Source organism: Stegastes partitus, unplaced genomic scaffold, assembly GCF_000690725.1.
Source record: "Stegastes partitus isolate 25-593 unplaced genomic scaffold, Stegastes_partitus-1.0.2 Scaffold1496, whole genome shotgun sequence".
NCBI classification, from domain to species: Eukaryota; Metazoa; Chordata; class Actinopteri; family Pomacentridae; genus Stegastes; species Stegastes partitus.
In genome coordinates, this window is record NW_007579227.1 from 1,012 (window position 1) to 20,109 (window position 19,098).

Genomic DNA, 19,098 nt, shown 5'->3' on the forward strand with positions numbered 1-19,098 from the left:
AGAACTGAGACACAGACTACTAATTAATCAATCAAAAATAATTGATGTAGCACATTTATCATTGACCAAAGTGCTGTATATGTTATCAGACAGGCAGCAACAAAATTATGTGTAAAAAAAAAAATATTTAAAAACAAAATAAAATACAATAAAATACTAAAGCAGGCAAAACAGGATAGCAACTTGTAAAAATATAATTCTAATTAAGCTAAAAATGAAATACTGAGACCATTAGGAGCAATTTAAAAAAAAAAAGGCCATTGAAAACATGTATGTCTTGAAAATATCAATGGAGGAGGAACATTTGATTGAGAAAAATGTCAACCACTGTCTCATTTTGTCCACGAACCAAGTATATTCCATTTATAGTCATTTTAAAGGAAAATATCAGCATCAAATCCTAATTTTGATTTGTTTAACTATATGTGTGAAGGGGATCCTTGAGCAGCTTTTAAGAACCAGAATGCTGAATGCTTTGTTCATTTTTTTTTTGGAGTACATTGTTTTTGCACTGATCTGAATACAAGTGGACGTATTTACTACAGCACCTGAAGGCACCATGAGATCCAATTTCTGTGTGTTTGACGCCACCTACCGCTGGAAGCTAAAACTGCAGGTGTCGTATTTTCACAGCAGCGGTGAGGAAAGTAGGCCTGGCCGCAGCTGCAAAAGAAAAAAAAAATAGGCACATATTCGGTGGTTGCACTTATTTTTGCACATTGTCCAATGAACCGCACTCATTTTTTCCGCACTGTGGAGCTGCTGCTGCAGGAGAAAGAGCGAACAACAGCGCCCCCTGGCTTCATGCAGCATCCACTGCATCACTGTGGGAATGAAATTTAAAAAAAAAAAAAAAAAAAAAAGAGCTCCATCATCATCCTCCTCCTCCTCCTGCACCGTTGTGCTGGAGCTAGGGCATCCTCCCAGCCACCGACACTCATGACTGCCGACTAGGGCCGCACATTTACGCACAAACGGAGGGATTTAAGGACCGCATCATGGCCAAACACCGTCCAGACAGAGACAGCTGGGGTGAGTGTACGTAACATTTCATATTTCATGCTTCGCTTGACGCACATACATGTTTTTGTTGTATTCGTCGAGCTGAGGGTGTAAGCAACGCAGCCAATTAGGTGTTTATTTCCCATCATTGAAAGGTTACTTCGACATTATTGTACAGCAGCTGCGTTTATTTTCATGCAGCGTTACAGATGCAACGTGTTCTGCAGCATCCAAGCAGAAGAAAACACGAATTTTTGAAGGAAAAATAGTGGAAATCAGTGATCAGTAGGTGCTCAGTTGGGGGGGGTGGTGTGAGGCCCCACAATAAGCCTGAAAAATCACCTTTCTGATTCATTATGTTTGTCATTATGGTGCATCTGATGTAAAATTATGTAATCAGGAGTATCATCTGCAGCCTGATCATCACTATCAGCATCATGGTCCTCTCTGACATCACTCTGTGCTGAACTTTAAATCCAGGCCTGGGGGAAAATAGGAAGAAATGGGGTGAACTGGAGAGAAAAATAGGGGGAAACAGAAGAAGAGATGCTGCTTTGTCATGAGAGAGTTTATCTGCTCTGACCCACTTTAAGTGCTACTGACGTCTTAAGGGCAGCAGCAGCAGCAACATGATCGGGTTAACCGGCCGGGCTCGTCTTGGGCCGGGGCTGAGGCCTCTGCAAGGAGATGGGAACTGACAGGAAACCTCGGATGGTTCCTGGTTAAATTATTCACCGCACGTTCTTGGCACCCTGCATTAATCTTTAACCCCCACATTTCTTATCTGTTACTTTGAGAGTTAAATTTGCACTCACACCCTCAAAAATCAACCTCCAACATTGGAGTGACTTGGAGCTGAGATGCCTCCTAGTCTTTTGCACGAGACTGGAAACACACTGAGTCACTGCCTGGAAAGCTCCGGAAAAACTGAATGATCTCATTGGATGCAAACAGATGGGATGGATAGCATGGCCTGATTCATTGTAATTATTATTAACAAGCTCGCAGGCGATGCTATTGATCTGAGGCTAACAGGAAATAGTAATGGACTCAACTTTCCTGTTTCCTGGCTTAATGGACCGCTAAGTTTGCTTATCATCACTGTGGGGAAGTTCTTGATGCTTACTCACTCGCTCACGCAATAACATTTTAGTTGCTTCTTCACAGACAGAGTACATATCATCAACACCCGATTTCCCATCTTTCAGGCTGTCACATTTTTAAAATTTTTTTTGTCTTTCAGGGTCCCTCAGTGATAAAAATGTCTACGACTGGAGCTCAGAGGAGGAGGAGCCGGACGGACGAGCCCGGCCCGTCCAGGTTCTGCTGGTCAAAGATGACCACACCTTCGAGCTGGACGAGGCGGCGCTGAGTCGCATCCTGCTGGCCGAGGAGGTCCGGGACCGCGAGGTGGTGGCCATCTCTGTGGCCGGAGCTTTCCGCAAGGGCAAGTCCTTCCTCATGGACTTCATGCTGCGCTACATGTACAACCACGTAAGTTTCTGCGTGTGGACAGTGTTGAAGTGATGCATGTGGACTCTGGCATCCAAAATGTAACGCAAATAATCAGTTTCCTGCTGTTTGAAGGTAAATTTGGGATGTTTTTACCCAAATATAAGTGTATATTGAGGTTCAGCCAAAAAGTATCTAAGGAGGCTCCCAGTGCCTGATAATGTTTCTTTCAAAGCTTTTCCATGTTGTGGGAGAAAAGTCACTGAGGAAGCTCATGATTGGAAGTTCAAAGACCTTCTTCAGTGAAAATCAAGCATTTTTTTAACCTTCTTAACATGCCCATATTGTGTTTTTCATATACTAGAAGACACAATATAAATGAATCAGTAGCCAACCCAATGATTAAAAGTATACCTACCTTGAAACTACACTGTACATATGACAGCCTCAAAAACACAGATGTAGACTTTCAGGGTTTCATTCCGAACAAATCTAAAGCAACAAGGGGTTGTTTTAATGGGGAAAAAACAGCATCCAAGGAAGAAAACAAGCTGAACTGAATTTGAATCAATTCAGACAGAGCTTCTGTGATCAGTCGATGCATAGTTGATGGCACTGATGCTGAAAATGCATCGACATCCATGTTTTGTTTGTTTTTTTAAAATTTAATTCAACATAACAAATGCTTTTCTTCACTGTCACTATTTAATTGGTGCGTCGTGATGCCGGTCACTTTTGGCTCCAGTCATACATTGGCTGCCGTCAACGCTACACTTTTAGTCAATGGCAGCAAAATCCAACTCGGTCCAGTGCAAAAGTTTCCAAGGTTGAAATGACAAATGACATCAGCAAAGCACAATGTACCTGAAGAGAAAACCCACAGGCACTTATATCGGTTTGCTTTTATGAACTACAATTTAATACGACTGAATTCCCAATAAAGCTGCTGTCACTTGCATCTCTTCTGTTTCTGTTGTCAGACAACAGAACACATGTGAAATAGTGACTGAAACGTAGCCCATTAAGACGACATGTTAAGCAGCTGTCAATTCCAAGCTGCTGCTCTGCATCGCTCAACACCTGATGCTAGAGCTATCTGACAAAACTCAGCAAACACACGAGTGAAAGATAACAGCTAATATTTCTATGTAAAATGATCACTCACTTAGAAAACTCTGGTCTCATGCATTCATTCATTCACGTCAGCGTCACCTGCAGAGAGAGTCTTCTTCCTGAAATGGGCGGGGACAGCAGCAGCTCATTTAAAGCTACAGAAACAGCCCATTTACAACAGAACTAAAACCAGGAGTTATACAGATATGGTGAAAGGAGCCTTTGCAGTATGTAAGGCCAAAAATTAAAGGACACATATGTGAGACTTTCATTAATTTGTTGAAAACAGGAACAACGTGGGATCTTTAAAGGAACGTCATATTATTGCACGCATGCACCAACTACACATGACCAGATAAACCATACACAGGGATCCGTGTACGACCTTGCATGCTGCATTTGTGCTCATATGTCTCTTTCTTTTTCCTGTATTTATATGTAGTAAAAATCTATTTTTGATTGCAGTACACATTCAGTAAAATACCACATATTAAACTAAACTGTGTGCCGTTGCGGTGCTCAGGCGTCTGAACTGTGGCTCGGAGATTCAGACGAACCTCTGACCGGCTTCTCCTGGAGGGGAGGCTCGGAGAGGGAGACCACCGGGATCCAGATCTGGAGCGAAGTCTTTCTGGTGGACAAACCGGACGGAAGAAAGGTGAGTATCATCCTGCAGCTGCATAGAGATCAGACTATTAACAGCGCAATGAGGCGCGTAATTAAATACGACACAGACTCTTTATTAACCTTTTTGAACTGCATTTTTAATATTTTCGTTAATCTTGGTATTAGGATGCCTCAAAGCTAAACTCTAACTTCACTTTTCTCCGCTTTATATTTGCCTAGTTTCTCACATTCATGTTTAAAAGTTGCATGGGATAAACATATCCGTGCATTAAGACTCTTCTGTAAGCCTGCAGCAGCCAAACAGCTCTTATTTTTGTTCCTTTCACTGCAGTTCTCAAAAGCTCTCAGGCTGCGTTCAATACCAGCTGTCGAACTGGTGCTTGGTTTAGGTAGCCTCTGTTCCCAGGAGTTCAAACACTTCCTCCACACACTGTATTAAAAGTCACTTCACTCAGCAACAACAGAGTGGAGGAAAAGCACACAGATCACTGCAGCACAGGTCAGTGTCTTCATCTGTGTCGCCACGCAGGTCGCCGTGTTGCTAATGGACACGCAGGGCACGTTTGACAGCCAGTCGACGCTGAGGGATTCAGCCACCGTCTTCGCTCTGAGCACCATGATCAGCTCCATGCAGGTACGGCGACCTTGACTCAGCTGACCGAGCTTTTCTGTGGACGAGACTGTGCATATTTATGTGCATGCATGAATGTATATGTGCATTTTGAGCCACGCTTGTCAGAAGGCAAGTCAGTCGGTCCTCCAGGAGTGACATGTTGTTGGGGTGAATACTAGTTTCCGTTGGTGTCACTGTGAGTTTGACATTTGTGGTTTTGGGTGTTTCAGTGACGGTAGCTTGTGGACTAAAAAAATTGACAAACCTTAATTTTGTACAACTTCAAGCCCTTATACAAGTTATAAAAGCGAACGTTATCAAAATTGAACACCTGTTCAGTTGTAAGGAATGAGGAAACTAGCTATAGAGCAGAAAATAGTTTTTGTATCAGGCTGTAAACGTGTCTATTTCTGCTGTAAAGTTAAGCATTTTACCATGGGGGTCTATGGGGATTGACTCACTGTTGTAGTCAGCCTCAAGTGGCCATTTGAGGAACTGCAGTTTTTTTGCACTTTTGCATTGCAACGAAATTCTTTGGTCATCCCTTAACTTTTCATTTAGTGCCTGTTATGGTAGCTGTGGCTCAGGTGACAGACAAGCACCATATAAGTACAGACCACGAATTGAAATTTGTCAGATATATTGGTGAACAAAGACATCCCAATATATCTGCATTCACACCTGTGTTTACTACTAATTGGTAAATGTTAGCATGCAACTGTAGTATTATAACACACCAAACTGTGACACGACATCACCGCTAACCATGTTAGCATGGTCATTGTGAGCATTATAGCATGCTGATGTCAGCATTTAGCTTAAAACACCACTGTGACTGAGTGAGGCCTTTGTGGACAAAGTACTGCTTGAGTAAATGTACGTAGTTACTCTCCATCACTGAGGTAAAGCCATGCATTGCCGAGGATTTGTAATATTGTCTGATTTGTGACGCCTAAGTTTTTATTTAGGTAGATGAGCATAATATTTCCATTTGTAAATGTTTGAACCTAATAATATTGTAAATAAATGATGTCTTTCAGGTTTACAACATCTCACAGAATGTACAAGAGGACGACCTTCAGCACTTGCAGGTAAAAGTTTTAACGATAACCACTCAAACGGCAACATCCAGATTTAAAACCTGTTGCCAGAAATGTAAACTCTGAATCAACACCATCCCGCAGACGTTCTGAAACACAAAAAACATTTGGTGCTTCATGGAAACATTTCAGATTATTGCTGATGTTGTCTTCCCTTCTTCATTTCAGCTGTTTACTGAGTATGGCAGACTAGCGATGGAGGAGACTTTCCTCAAACCGTTCCAGGTACCGGATGTGATTTGACTCGCTGGATTTTGACAATATGCTGATTCCATACAAATGTCTTTGAAGCAACCTGAAATGTTGCACTGAACAGTATTATGATAATCTGACTGATGATATTAAAGAGTCACATTTTCCTTCCCAGTCCATGATTTTCCTCGTCCGAGACTGGAGCTTTCCGTACGAGTTTCCTTACGGACAGGAAGGAGGCATGAAGTTCCTTGAGAAGAGGCTGAAGGTGCGTCAACACTGACGTCACTTTTAATCCCATCACATCAGTTTCCTCCGCAGGCTTTGCTTTTAACAGCAGCTGAGGCTAACTTAACTCAATCACATCTGATAACCTGATCCTTGTGCTGGTTGTGTTTGTGGTGCAGATCTCAGAGAATCAGCATGAAGAGCTGCAGAACGTCCGGAAACACATCCACTCCTGCTTCACCAACATCTCCTGTTTCCTGATGCCTCACCCTGGCCTCAAAGTGGCCACCAACCCACACTTTGATGGAAGAATCAAAGGTATATTTTCCTCCCTTCTACTTAATTATAACATGTGGACATTTCATTCAGAATAGTTTTGTTTCCTGTTGGAATTTTGAAAATTAAAGTGAGGCTGATAATAGAGGCATTTAAATGAAAAACATCTGGCCAAGTACAGTCTATGGATTGGATTGTGTTAAATGTAAAAAACAGTTTTCAGCTTCAGCTTCTGCAAAGTAAAAACAGAAGCAATGTCATTTAATTAACAATTTAAAATTTAAACTAGAGTTAGCTAAAGGGCATGTGGGAGACGCTGAAGATTCTACAATTCTACAACTTCATATAGCAGACGCTTTTATCCAAAGCGACGTACATCTGAGAGCAGATACAACACAAACAAGGATCCAGTCAGGAGAAAAACAATCTAGATAAGTGCCACAGAACAAGTTCAAGTGTGACAGGACGTTGATGCCAACAGCAGGCTGTGTGGGAGGTAGTCGGAATTGTTTTTCTTTTGTTTGTTTTCAGTCTGTCAAGTACAAAGGTGTTGAGTGAAGAGCTGGGTCTTTAGTCTTTTCTTAAAGACTGAGCGGGAGTCTACAGATTGAACAGAGTTTGGTAGCTCGTTCCACCACCGGGGAACCACAGAGGAGAAGAGTCTAGCTATCGACCTCTGGCCTTGTTGTGTTGGTTGTATCAGGCGGCTTTTGTTGGTCGAGCGTAGTGAGCAGGAGGGAATGTAGATCTGAATGAGAGAGTTCAGGTAGGAAGGAGCTGTTCTCATTGTGGTTTTGTAAGTAAGTGTCAGGGTTTTGAATTTGATGCAGGCAGGAATTGGAAGCCAGTGAAGCGATCTGAACAGCGAGGTGACATGTGATGTTTTTGGTGGGTTGACAACCAGACCTGCTGCTGCATTCTGGATCATCTGCAGAGGTTTGACCGTGGATGCGGGGAGGTCTGCCAGTAAGGAGCTGCAGTACTCAAAGCGTGATATGATGAGAGCTTGTACCAGGAGTTGTGCTGCATGTTCAGACAGGAAAGGTCTGATCTTCCTCATGTTGGACAGGGCGAATCGACACAACCGGGCAACAGAGGCCACATGAGCCTTGAAGGTTAGTTGGTCATCAATCATGACACCAAAGTTTCTGGCAGATTTTGTGGGTTTGAGTTGGGTTGAATCAAGCTGGATACTGATTTGTTGTTGTAGAGAGAGACTGGCTGGGATGACAAGGAGCTCAGTCTTAGAGAGGTTGCCGTGATGTCTGCAAGGCATGATGAGATCCGGGCAGAGACCATGTGGTCGTCTGGGGGGAACGACAGGAAGAGCTGGGTGTCATCAGCATAGCAATGGTGAAAGATAGTGGAAAGAAGGTTTTTTGGTTTGATGAGACCAAAATTGAATTTTTAGGCCATCAGGCTAGAGGTTTGGCAGGAACCACAAACTACACATTATACCAAACACACCATCCCCACTTTGAAGCATGGTGGTGGCAGCATCATGATGTGAAGCATGGAGGTGGTAGCATCATGTTGTGAAACATGGTGGTGGAAGCATCATGATGTGAAGCATGGAGGTGGTAGCATCATGATGTGAAGCATGGTGGTGGCAGCATCATGATGTGAAACATGGTGGTGGCAGCATCATGTTGTGGGGATTCTTCTTTGCAGCAAGTGCTGGAAGGCTTGTAAAGGTAGAGAATAAAATGAATGAAAATACAAAAAAAATCCTGGAGAAAACCTTAATGCAATCTGCAAGAGAACTGCAACTTGGGAGAAGATTTGTTTTCTGGCAAGATAATGACTCGAAGTAAAGCTACACAAGCTACAGAAATGGTTTAAAAGCAACAAGGTGAATGTTCTGGAGTGGCAGAGTCAGAACCCAGACTTGAATCCAACTGAAAAATTGTGTCTTGACTTGAAAAGGGATGTTTTTCATTTCTGATCCCTCTGCATCCTGATAGAGCTTGAGTAGTTTTAAAGCAAAATTGGGTAAAATGTGTCCAGCTGTTCCAGCCTATTGAGACCTATCCACACAGGATCAATGCTGTAAAAGCAGCCAAAGATGCATCTGTTAAATGCTAACTTGAAGCGGGTGAAAACATGCAATCCCTTACGTTTTATGTTTGTAAATTATTGATGTTGCTTTGAAGGGTGAAAAGAAAACAGTTTATTGCCACGTTTACGCTGCATTTCTGCGTCACCGCCGGAACACGTTGTACTCACCAGTGGCTCTTGTCCTTGTCCAGAGATCGACGGCGAGTTCATAAACAACCTGAAGGTTCTGGTCCCCTGGCTGCTCAGCCCTCGTAACATCGACGTGAAGGAGATCAATGGCAGCAAAATCACCTGCAGAGGCCTGGTGGAGTACTTCAAGGTCAGAGCAAAGAACCGTGATGACGCACAGGAAGAGGGAACTCTGTGCTTTATAGTGACTGCTCTTCTTTCAGAGTGTCACCTAAAAACAGCTCGCAGAGATTTCCCTCTGCAAGGAAGTTATATTGTTCTGTTTATCAGGTAGAAATAACTGTTAAGGGGAAACAATACAGAAACTACAGGTGAATTGGCTAAAAATGTTTCAATACTAATTTTTTTTTACCATAATACTTTCCTCAGCGGATAATTTTTTTCTGAAATTCTGTATTTTAATATGCAATTCAGGTATTGTTTATTTAAATATGTGCTAATTTGCGATCATTTCCAGAACAGACATCTGAACATTGGATAAGTTCAAAATTCTTGTTTCATTTTGTTAACGTATTGAGATTTTGATTATCTTTTTGTATTATCTTATATATATATATCTTATATTTGATTATCTTTTGTATCTCAAATGTCAGATAGAAATGATTATTTTTTGCTGTATTTTTTAGGAATATAATTATCTGTAAATAAGGCTGTGAATGCTATATTAACAAATCCCTATGTGAAAACACTCAGAGTCTAGATAGGAGTAAATTTAGAAAGTTTCCAGTTTATAGTATGAGAAAAAAAAAATCAAAATGAGGAACAAGCATTTAAATATATGAACTATTTAATAAATATAACCATAAAACTTCCCCAGTTAATTACTAAAATTAGGACCATTTTTTTTAATGTATTATGTATAAATCAGCATATACGGCATCATATCATTGAATACTTACTTATTGGTGTAAATGTTGAATATACAGTAAAATAAAAGAAAGAGCTAAATGTGTATTTTGGAAGTTTTCTCTCAACTAATCTGAAGATATTACAGGAATTAAATAACCCAGAATTTCAAAATTGGTCAGTGCATGAGAAAAACTGTGATTCTTCCTGTTAAAGCAGTGTATTTCTACACAAACTATGACTAAATAGAGCACATTTCTTTTATTTATATGATCAGTTTTCTTAATTTCTGTTATATTTCAGGCATACATCAAAATCTACCAGGGGGAGGAGCTGCCGCATCCAAAGTCGATGCTACAGGTACGTTTTTAATGATGTTTTATTTCCACAGAAACCTATTTTAAACACAGTTTATATCCAAACTTGCTGACTTCTAGTAGTCAATGCTGATTTTTAAAGTAGAATATTTGTATTTAATTTGTTAATGTTTGTTTTGCAATAATAAAACCACCCAGCATGATTGACTTAGTGTGTATGCTGCAGTTTGGCAGTTCATTTTCACTTAATTTTATCACATTTTTCATGCTTCATTTGCACACTGTCACATGTAATAAATATTTTTAGGTTTGTGCATCTATTCATGTGCATCTGCTGCAGTGATACTCGAATTCCTTTCTGTACCGTGAATATTTGAGCTCTATATGTCCATGTGTTTCCACTCAGGCCACAGCAGAGGCAAATAATTTGGCGGCAGTTGCAGCTGCAAAAGATCTGTACAACAAGAAGATGGAGGAGGTTGGTGAAGACAGGATGCTTAAGTAAATCCGCTCTCTGCCGAATGCTTCCGCTCTGACCCGCCTCGTGTCTGTTTCCAGGTGTGCGGAGGCGACCGGCCCTTTCTGGCCCCCAGCGAGCTGCAGGCGCGACACGGCGTCATCCGAGAGGAGGCGCTGCAGGTGTTCCGGGGCGTGAAGAAGATGGGCGGCGAGGAGTTCAGCCGCCGCTACCTGCAGCAGCTGGAGGGGGAGATCGACGAGGTGTTCGTCCAGTACATCAAGCACAATGACTCCAAGAACATTTTCCACGCCGCCCGCACGCCGGCCACGCTCTTCGTGGTCATCTTTGTCATGTACGTGGCGGCGGGCATCACGGGCTTTGTGGGCGTGGACATCATTGCCAGCTTGTGCAACATGATCCTGGGCCTGGCGCTGATCACGCTCTGCACCTGGGCCTACATCCGCTACTCCGGGGAATACCGAGAACTGGGCGCCGTCATCGACCAGGTGGCCGGAGCGCTGTGGGACCAGGTAAACCTCACCGGGCAACTCGTAACTTAAGAGTCTCTTCACACTGCACGTGCATCAGGGATACACACAGCAGACAGAGTAAATCAGACAACAGTGAAAACAGGCTTCCCTTTTCAAAGAAAGAAATTATTTGTTTATTTTTGAATCAATTTAAAATTCTCAGCTCAGCCAAAATAGATGTCGAGCACTTACAGAGCAAAGAAGACGTCCCGGCATAGTTCAGGTCTGGTGCCAGAAGCAGAATTTTAAAAATAACTTCCGTGTTTTAACAGCAGCCCAAACAAATCTGCTTTAGCTGCTGTTATTGTGACACAAGAAAGAGTTCAGGTGAAAATAATGACAATGAATTTACCCCCAAAATGATTTATTTTCCATTAAAAGTAATATGTATCCCCAAAATAGTCACATGTTTGTATCTTTTATGGCAGATTTTAACTATAATATATGAATCTGATAAACTCAAAGAAGTTTTTGGGCGTTTTTGTACGTTTTTACTCACTGTGGGCTCATTTTTCGCTGCAATATAAAGTAATGCAGCTCTATGGAAGCAGCACAACCATGACTAGAAGTAAAGAGAGCTTAAATATGTTTTATACAGTCATGTATGATGCCATAAATCATAACAATTTGAAAAAAACAAACAAACAAAACATATCAGCATGTGCCCACGGATGTTACCAATATTGGCTCTACACACTTCATACATTTTTTACTATTCACATTTTTAATTTGTGTCCATAGTTGTCTACTGTCACTCTGTGTAAACACTGCGTGCAGTCAGCTAAAAAGTTCTTGAATTTTTGTGACATGACGGTCGGCTGCAGCTGAGTCATTCAAGGCTTCTCAGTTGAACCAAAGAGTGCAGAATTTTTAGTTTTTTACAGAATCTTGTTCGAGCAAAGGGTCTATTTTGGGCGATTTTTTAAATGAGTCATGTTGAATAAATAGTTTTGATTAAATACCATGACTTTAAGCTTTGGTTTAGATAATTTACTAGATGGAAGAATGAAAGACTGAATGTTTTTACAGTTTCTGGCTCTGAAAGTGGTGCAATTTGGGCAATTTATTGAAGATAACATGTTTTTCAACCCGCTGGTGGGTTTCAGGGTTCAGATGATGAATGAATTCAGGGTCCTGCTGTTGTGCATGTTGTCTTTCTCTCATAACTTAGAGTGAAATGAAACTCCTTCAGGTGTCGTAAGTAGATGTAGAAGAGAGAAAACCACAATGTAGTCTTGTTTAGGAGTTCAGGCAAGAAAAGAGAATTAAATCTTGTTTGTTTTTCCCTGATGGAAGAAAGAAAAAAGGAAAGAAGAATAAAAAAAATCTTAACTGTTGTCTATGAAGATAAGATAGACGAAGATAAAACTTTAATAATCCTGAAGGAAATTCTTCTGCCAAATATTTATCAGAAAACAAATTTACATGAGATGAGAAATACAGTGCTCAGTAGGAAAGTAAAAAGATAGAAATACGATACATTACTGAACAAATTCCTCATATTGTGTGAACCATACCTGGCAATAAATCTCTTTCTGATTCTGAAATAAAAATAAGTGAGTAAAAATGAGACGATAATAGAAAAAGTAATACCGGCAATAATACTGAGGTAGTAAAGCAACGATCACACATGATAGAGAGATATTAGAAATATTAGACATGATGCTAAAACTGATGTTGCACAAACTAGTGAGAAAAGTAATATTGCAAATTACATTGATACTAGTTTTCACATTTAAAATCACGGTGCAGTGAAGACTTACAGGAGCAAAGTCATCGGAAATTGTTGCTGGTTAATTTCTTGTTATTTGACTGACCAATTAAACAATTAAAAAAACAGCTAAAGCTTTACACCACGTCTGTATTAGCAGCTGAAGTGATGCAGTGTCTTTAAACCACTAGGTGGCAACAGGCGCTTTGAAATCCATTCAAGCTCAGATCTATTAGAGCGATAATCTGTTGTTAATGGAGAATCTTTAGATACTGTGTGTGTTATGCGTTTGTGTACACTCACATTGTTTATGTGTATTTCCTTTAATGCCTCTGCAGGGGAGCACAAATGAGGTAAGTGGGAGTATTTACAAAGTCACGAGTAGAAAGAGCATCTTTTAAACAGCAGCTGGTAAAAGTCTGACTTCAGTGAAAATATAAAAACTGGAGGCCACTGACACATTTCTGTGGGACTATTTTTTGTCACTGAGTCAAATAAGTCATTTAACTGAAGACGTCTTAAGGAAAATGCACCACTAAAGCACAATAACTAGCACGATAAAGGGGCCTGTTTTTAAATATTTTAAAATATTGAATATTTCAAAATGTGTATTATTTCAAATTTGTGCTTTTAAGTGCTATATTTCTTAATTATTGTTAATTATCATCCTGAAAAGTTGGGACACATGTTGTATTCTGCTATACAAATCCACTTCTGTTTTACTTTGAAGCTTGTTATCCGATAATCTGGCCTCGTCATCACTCGTCTACGCTGCTCTGAAAGATGCTCTGCTCAACTCACCTGATAAAAACTGTGCTTGATATTGTTGACAACTTTTTTTTTGTTCTTTTATGTTGAACTTAGCTGCTTTCTGTATGTTTTGATTGTTGAAATCACATTTACTTGATAGAGAGGTTTTAAAGAAGACTCTAGACAGCTGAAGGTGTCCCTCAAGGATCAATGTTAGGCCCACTGTTATTTACTTTGATCATAATAGTGTTATTGTCAACCAGCTCAGCACTCTAATGCCGATTTTCGTGCTAATAATACCACTTTTAAGTAGCTACATCACAGCAAACCAGGCTGCAGACCTCCTTGTTACACTATTCAAACTCCAAGAAGACTAAGTGTGAATTTCACACATTTTCGACAATGTTTTCTTTGACATAACTGATAAAACTACGCTTTATAAATATCTAGAATTTGGCTTGACAGTATATTGTCTTACTAAAAGCATAGTAAAAATCCGTAATTTAAAAACAGAATTATAGTTTTATACCAAAACAGAACTCATTTCTCTTCAGAGAACAGAAAAAATCTATGATACTGTCTGTAGTAAGCTATGCTGATATCCTATATGCTGCAGCTATTTCCGTTATTTCTCTACTAGAAAGTCTTTTTGGTCAATATTTGTTGTTTAAAATATGCTATACAAACAAGAGTGACTCGACTTAACTACTGCGTTCACTACTGGGAGTGACATTAATGAGCCACTACATTAAAACCAGCTGTCTAATATTGGGCAGGTCGCCTTTCTGCTGCTAAAACAGCTCTGATGTTCTTTTTTTTGTTTTGTTTTGTTTTTAAATCTAATCTGCAGAGATATTTAAATATTTAATCTCTGGAATCTTTTTAGTCATGAATGACTGTGGAAGCATTAATACTTTTGTTTATTAGCTTTTTAAAAAATTAATACAATCACATGGCACTACAGTGGAATACAGTTTTCAAATTGTGCTGAAAAAGGTGACACAATTTATATTAGTTTTTCTTTTTTTTCCCTCTTACATAACAAGACATATAAGACTCTAGTAAAATCAAAACAATGACCCCAGAGTGGCTTTTAATGTTCCTTTCTCTACTTCTAACTGATGAAAACTGTTCTTAGTGATGAAACATGAACCTGCAACACAGACATTTAGCTTTACAGCTTTTATTTCAAATGATATGTGCGACTGTTTTATGAACGTATCTGTTTGGCTGATGCTTGTTTGGAGTGATGCACGTCCTGCTTGTGATCTTGTGTTGGTATAATTTGCTCTCAGAGGGGTTGTACTACGAAGCAACATTAATGGATCAGTGAGATGTGTTAGAACTGAAGTCAGAGTCACTGAGGTGGCTCTTTTTTAACCTGCTACATCACCATGGTAACCGATGCTGCACAGCTGACCTAATCTGGAGCAGGCTCTGGTCAGAGTTCTGGCTTTAAATCAGCTATTACCAGTTGTTTTCCTGGGAATATTCTCTTTGAACGATCGATTCTCAGCTGATGGACCACGTAATATCTGTGGTTACCATGGAAACCTACATGCATTCAGTTGATGACGAGGACAATGTATGTTTTTGCCAAATCCGTTCTACACTGCTGGCGGTGCAGCTACTAGAACACACATTAGAAAACTGGTCTGTTGGTATTTATCACAGAGAATATCCAATCAATAACATTAATGTTTACCTTGATTCGGCCAGAACCACATTTTATTTCCACGTATCCATCATGTGACAGTGTCAGACCTACATGCTCCTACTGAGCATCATGTTTAATTGTATTAAGTTTACATTGTAAGAGCTCTAACATGCAGCTGTCGTGTTAGAAACAAGCAGCCGCATTCAGAATCACTGAGTTGTAATTAGTAAGTATTATCGTTTAGCTCATTTCTACCAGTGTTCCTCTCTGGTATTAGATATATACTTCATATGTACTTCATAGTGGCTCATTATATCTTGATTAAAGCAGGAGGCGTGCCATTGGTTTATTTTGTGTTTGAGGCTGGCCTTTATGGGAGCACACACAGAGCCTGATGAAGAAAACCTGGTAACAGAGAAAGTTAGAAACCACCTTTGAGCTATGCATCAACTAATAACTGACTAAAATCAATACTGATGCTGCACATTGCAGAACAAAATGTCTAAAAGTAGTGCAAAAAGTATACACAAGAAAAAAAAAAGTACATGTCATAGTCTCGGATGTAAAGCTGGTGGGAGACATTTACATTATCAGCTCAATATCACACGTCCTTCTTCCTCCTCTGAAGAAACATTTTCATTCATGTCCATTACATTAAAAATATCTCTCTTTCTCTCTCTCTCTCTCTTTTTTTTTTAAGCTTTTATCCCTACTAAATGTCACATAAAACAAGCATTTAAAATGCAGGCAACTTCTAGGGCAACATGTGAACAAAAAACAAACTAGATACTGTATAGGGAGGTGCTGCCTCCTCTATTTTGTCCATGTAAACAAATGTAAACAAATGTAAACAAATGTACACATTCAGTAGAGAACGTATAATATGATGAACCAACATGTGCAATATTCCTCCTGTTCTCTATATATGTGCGATACCTGTCACCGTATTTATTACTGTCATACCTTTACACAGAGTGCTTTTTATACTCTGTGTTTATTTTTACAATTCATATTTGTATGTAGCTTCTCTTTTGCTGCTGCTTTGACTTTTATTCTTTGAAAAATGCACAACGAATTCCAGTGTACCTGCACTGTAACGTACTCGTGGAAATGGAAAGAAGAAGGTACAAAAATGTAGATATTTCCAGATTCTGTAGGTGCAACAGTGAGATGTTCCAGGTGGAGGCGTCACTGTGGCATCCTAGTTTTTTAGCAGATTTTATTCGGACGAATGTCTGCTGGGAATTCTGTGCAGAGTGAAGTAAAAAGAGGATGTTTTAGTGAGTAAATTGCTAATAAATGCTCAATAAAATAATTGAAAGCAGAAAGAGTAAAGTGACCGACACTACACTGCTAAATATAGCAGAAATAATATATCAAAATGCACAATAAAGTGTAAATTGTACTGAAGTACCAAATTGAAAAATGCACCATAAAGTATCACAATAAAAGTGCAACATGTCCGAGTCATGCAAAGGTTTCAACCTAATCTGATGTTTGCTTCGTAGCTCAGCCCTCTGGCCTCTTTTGCACAATTTTGTTTTGATTTTCCGACTAAACTGAACTCTCTGTTCGCCCCTCAGGCTCTGTACAAGCTGTACAATGTAGCGGCCAACCACAGGCACCTGTACCACCACGCCTTCCCCGGGCCTCAGGTGGACGAAGCCGCCGAGGAGCAGGACAAGAAGAGGGACTGATTAGGAAAAGACAGAACACTGCAGGGACTTTGTGTGGAGGAGCATCCTCACCCATCAGGCACTACTCTTTTATTCTGGTACCGTGCTGCCGCGGCGGTACGTTCACTACTTTACTCCTTATACCGGACTGTGTAATGTTCCATGCGTAAAGTCAAGAGCAGGCGAACGGACGCCATCTACCGTCACTTTTATGTGGAAAAAACACCTGTACAGATACTGTAGGCACTCTGCTGGAGGAGACCTGCGCATATCCAACCTCCAGTCAGCTCTTGAGTTCACATCCGCCTTTATTTTCTCCATCGTTTGTCTCCATGATTTTCAAAATAATAGCCAAACGTGTGAAATCCCCCACCCACCCACCGCCTCCCTCATTCGTGACGATTCGTTCTGTTCTTTGAAGTTTAGTGCTGTTTATAAGGAACAATATCTATGATGTTTGGAAGCCAAAAATAATGTACTGTGTGTTAACTAATGAGTCATCAGCATGGTAAATGGTTAATGTCTGTCATCTTTAAGCTCTAAAAACCAGGTATAGTTTATTAAGAAAAAAAAAATAGTTTTAATGGTTGTGACAAAGTGGTATCGTGCCATAACATGTAAAAAAAAAAAAAAAGAAAGAAAAAAAAAATCACTTCATGCAGACACTCGATGGCACTTTTGTTTTGGAGGTTGGCGGATCAGGGAGTAGCGACACAACGGAGGAACACGAGTTTACACATCGCAGCCGACGTTATCTCACACTTTGCAGTTTTGTAACTCCTCTCTGATATACATATATATATATAGATACATGTGTGTGTGTTTGGCCTTTGAGAGGAAAGAGCGTTTCCATTGTGACGCAGAGGCGGCGGCCGAAGCCATTGTTGTGTTTCTCACTGAATGTTCGAGCAAATCCGAGGAATGTAGCTGTTCTGCGGCCACCGAGGAATCAAAGCGAGATGTTATTAGGCGTGGCGACGGGCCCCGCTCTGGAGAAAAGAGACGAGAGAGAGAGAGAGAGAAAAAAAAAAAAGGATCTTCATTCCACGTCTCTTTCATCATCTTCACAAAACTTAAGCTGAATCATCTGTGCAGAACTGCTGCATGATGAAAGAGGCCAGAGGCTCTTTGTGTTCTCCAAAACTTTGCTTGCATTTTTTTGGTGTTTGAATACTTTGGCTTAGCGAGACTGTTACTGTACATTTGTATAACTGTGGGTTTTTTTGTTTTCTAGCGCTGTCACATACAAAAGCTGCAGCAGCATACAGTAAAAACTCTTTTTGTTTTGTTTTTTGGCCTCGTTAGATCTGGTCACCGACAGTAAAAGGAACACTGTCATGCATATTTAGCAAGTTTATAGTGAGGTTGGACCTCAAGGGTTGAAAATTTAAAGGCACTGCAGCAGAGTGGCTTCTTGAGTCTTCCACAATGTATAATCAACATCACACAAAGAACCATCTAAGACCAGTTTAAGATCCGTGAGGTTTCTTTTCCTTTTTTTTTTACATGACCATGTTCTGGGTGCCGTGTCCATTCATGAGTATGAAAAGTAGTGTTTGTTTACGTTGTGTTGCAAGATTTCGTCTGTTAGAAAAGAGATTTAACGGTTTCACTCCTCCTCATGAACACTGGAATCTTCTCCGGACTTGTTCTGGAGCCCATCGGTGGCTCCCCCGAGTCTGCTCTGCTTAGTTTCAGCACACGCGTTGCAGAATTTCAGTTACAAAGAAATAAACTAATAAAGATGGACCAAATTAATGAAACATATAACTGTCATTTTTTTAAAAAGTCTGACATAAAATGTTCTGCTTGAAAATGTTTTCTCAGCATATAATAACGCTAAAGTCTGTCTCTGGTTGTTGGTTAAACCCTCCAAAAGCTCATCTCTGTCTCAAAATTACAGATCTAGAAGATTTTTCCAGCAGCTTAGATGCAACTCTACACTGTTGCTGCAGCCCGAGCACACCAGCTCACCTACAACTTAAACACTATAAAACTACTCTACACCCTAGCCGTGTTTCCAAAAAACTGTGAAGCGAATTTAGTGCAAATTTTTGAAATGCTGCAAGAAATTTACAAAACTTTCTTCACATTTGGCTTGTGGTGGCAGTAAACGCCACATGGCTGCATTAAAGAGTGTACAAGACGTAGGAAACAAAACCTGTCCGTTAGAAAAGAGGAACACAACCAGTATTTTCTTACTTTAACAATTCATCACTCAACCTGTTTTGATATGTTTTTTTTTTTTTTTTTAACTAATCTAACGTGTTGTACTCCCTCTGTGGTTGTTTGTTAAAGCTA

General features: G+C 40.1%; 1 protein-coding gene across 3 annotated transcripts; it reads left to right on the forward strand.

The window, feature by feature from the left end:
• Nucleotides 1–995: 995 nt before the first annotated feature.
• On the forward strand, nucleotides 996–18,560 carry atl1 (atlastin GTPase 1). Of its 3 annotated transcripts, none has more exons than XM_008300073.1 (14): nucleotides 996–1,032; nucleotides 2,246–2,496; nucleotides 4,091–4,225; nucleotides 4,724–4,828; nucleotides 5,848–5,898; nucleotides 6,076–6,132; nucleotides 6,275–6,367; nucleotides 6,507–6,645; nucleotides 8,853–8,980; nucleotides 10,000–10,056; nucleotides 10,420–10,491; nucleotides 10,572–11,003; nucleotides 13,053–13,067; nucleotides 16,705–18,560. In XM_008300073.1, exons 1-14 carry the CDS (start codon nucleotides 999–1,001, stop codon nucleotides 16,816–16,818), a joined length of 1,683 nt encoding a protein of 560 aa, XP_008298295.1. In that variant the 5' UTR covers nucleotides 996–998; the 3' UTR covers nucleotides 16,819–18,560. The 3 variants fall into 3 exon arrangements, with proteins under 3 accessions (XP_008298295.1, XP_008298297.1, XP_008298296.1); XM_008300074.1 differs by having other exon boundaries at nucleotides 999–1,038; XM_008300075.1 differs by lacking the exon at nucleotides 13,053–13,067.
• The last annotated feature ends 538 nt before the right edge of the window (nucleotides 18,561–19,098 follow it).

What these genes read in the sequence shown, in the direction of transcription:
- atl1 (XM_008300074.1), top strand. Translation starts at nt 999, where the DNA reads ATGGCCAAACACCGTCCAGACAGAGACAGCTGGGGTGAGT. An exon ending in CTTTCCTCAAACCGTTCCAG is followed by an intron (nt 6,133 to 6,274) that starts GTACCGGATGTG and finishes TTTCCTTCCCAG; the next exon opens with TCCATGATTTTCCTCGTCCG. An exon ending in ATCCAAAGTCGATGCTACAG is followed by an intron (nt 10,057 to 10,419) that starts GTACGTTTTTAA and finishes GTTTCCACTCAG; the next exon opens with GCCACAGCAGAGGCAAATAA.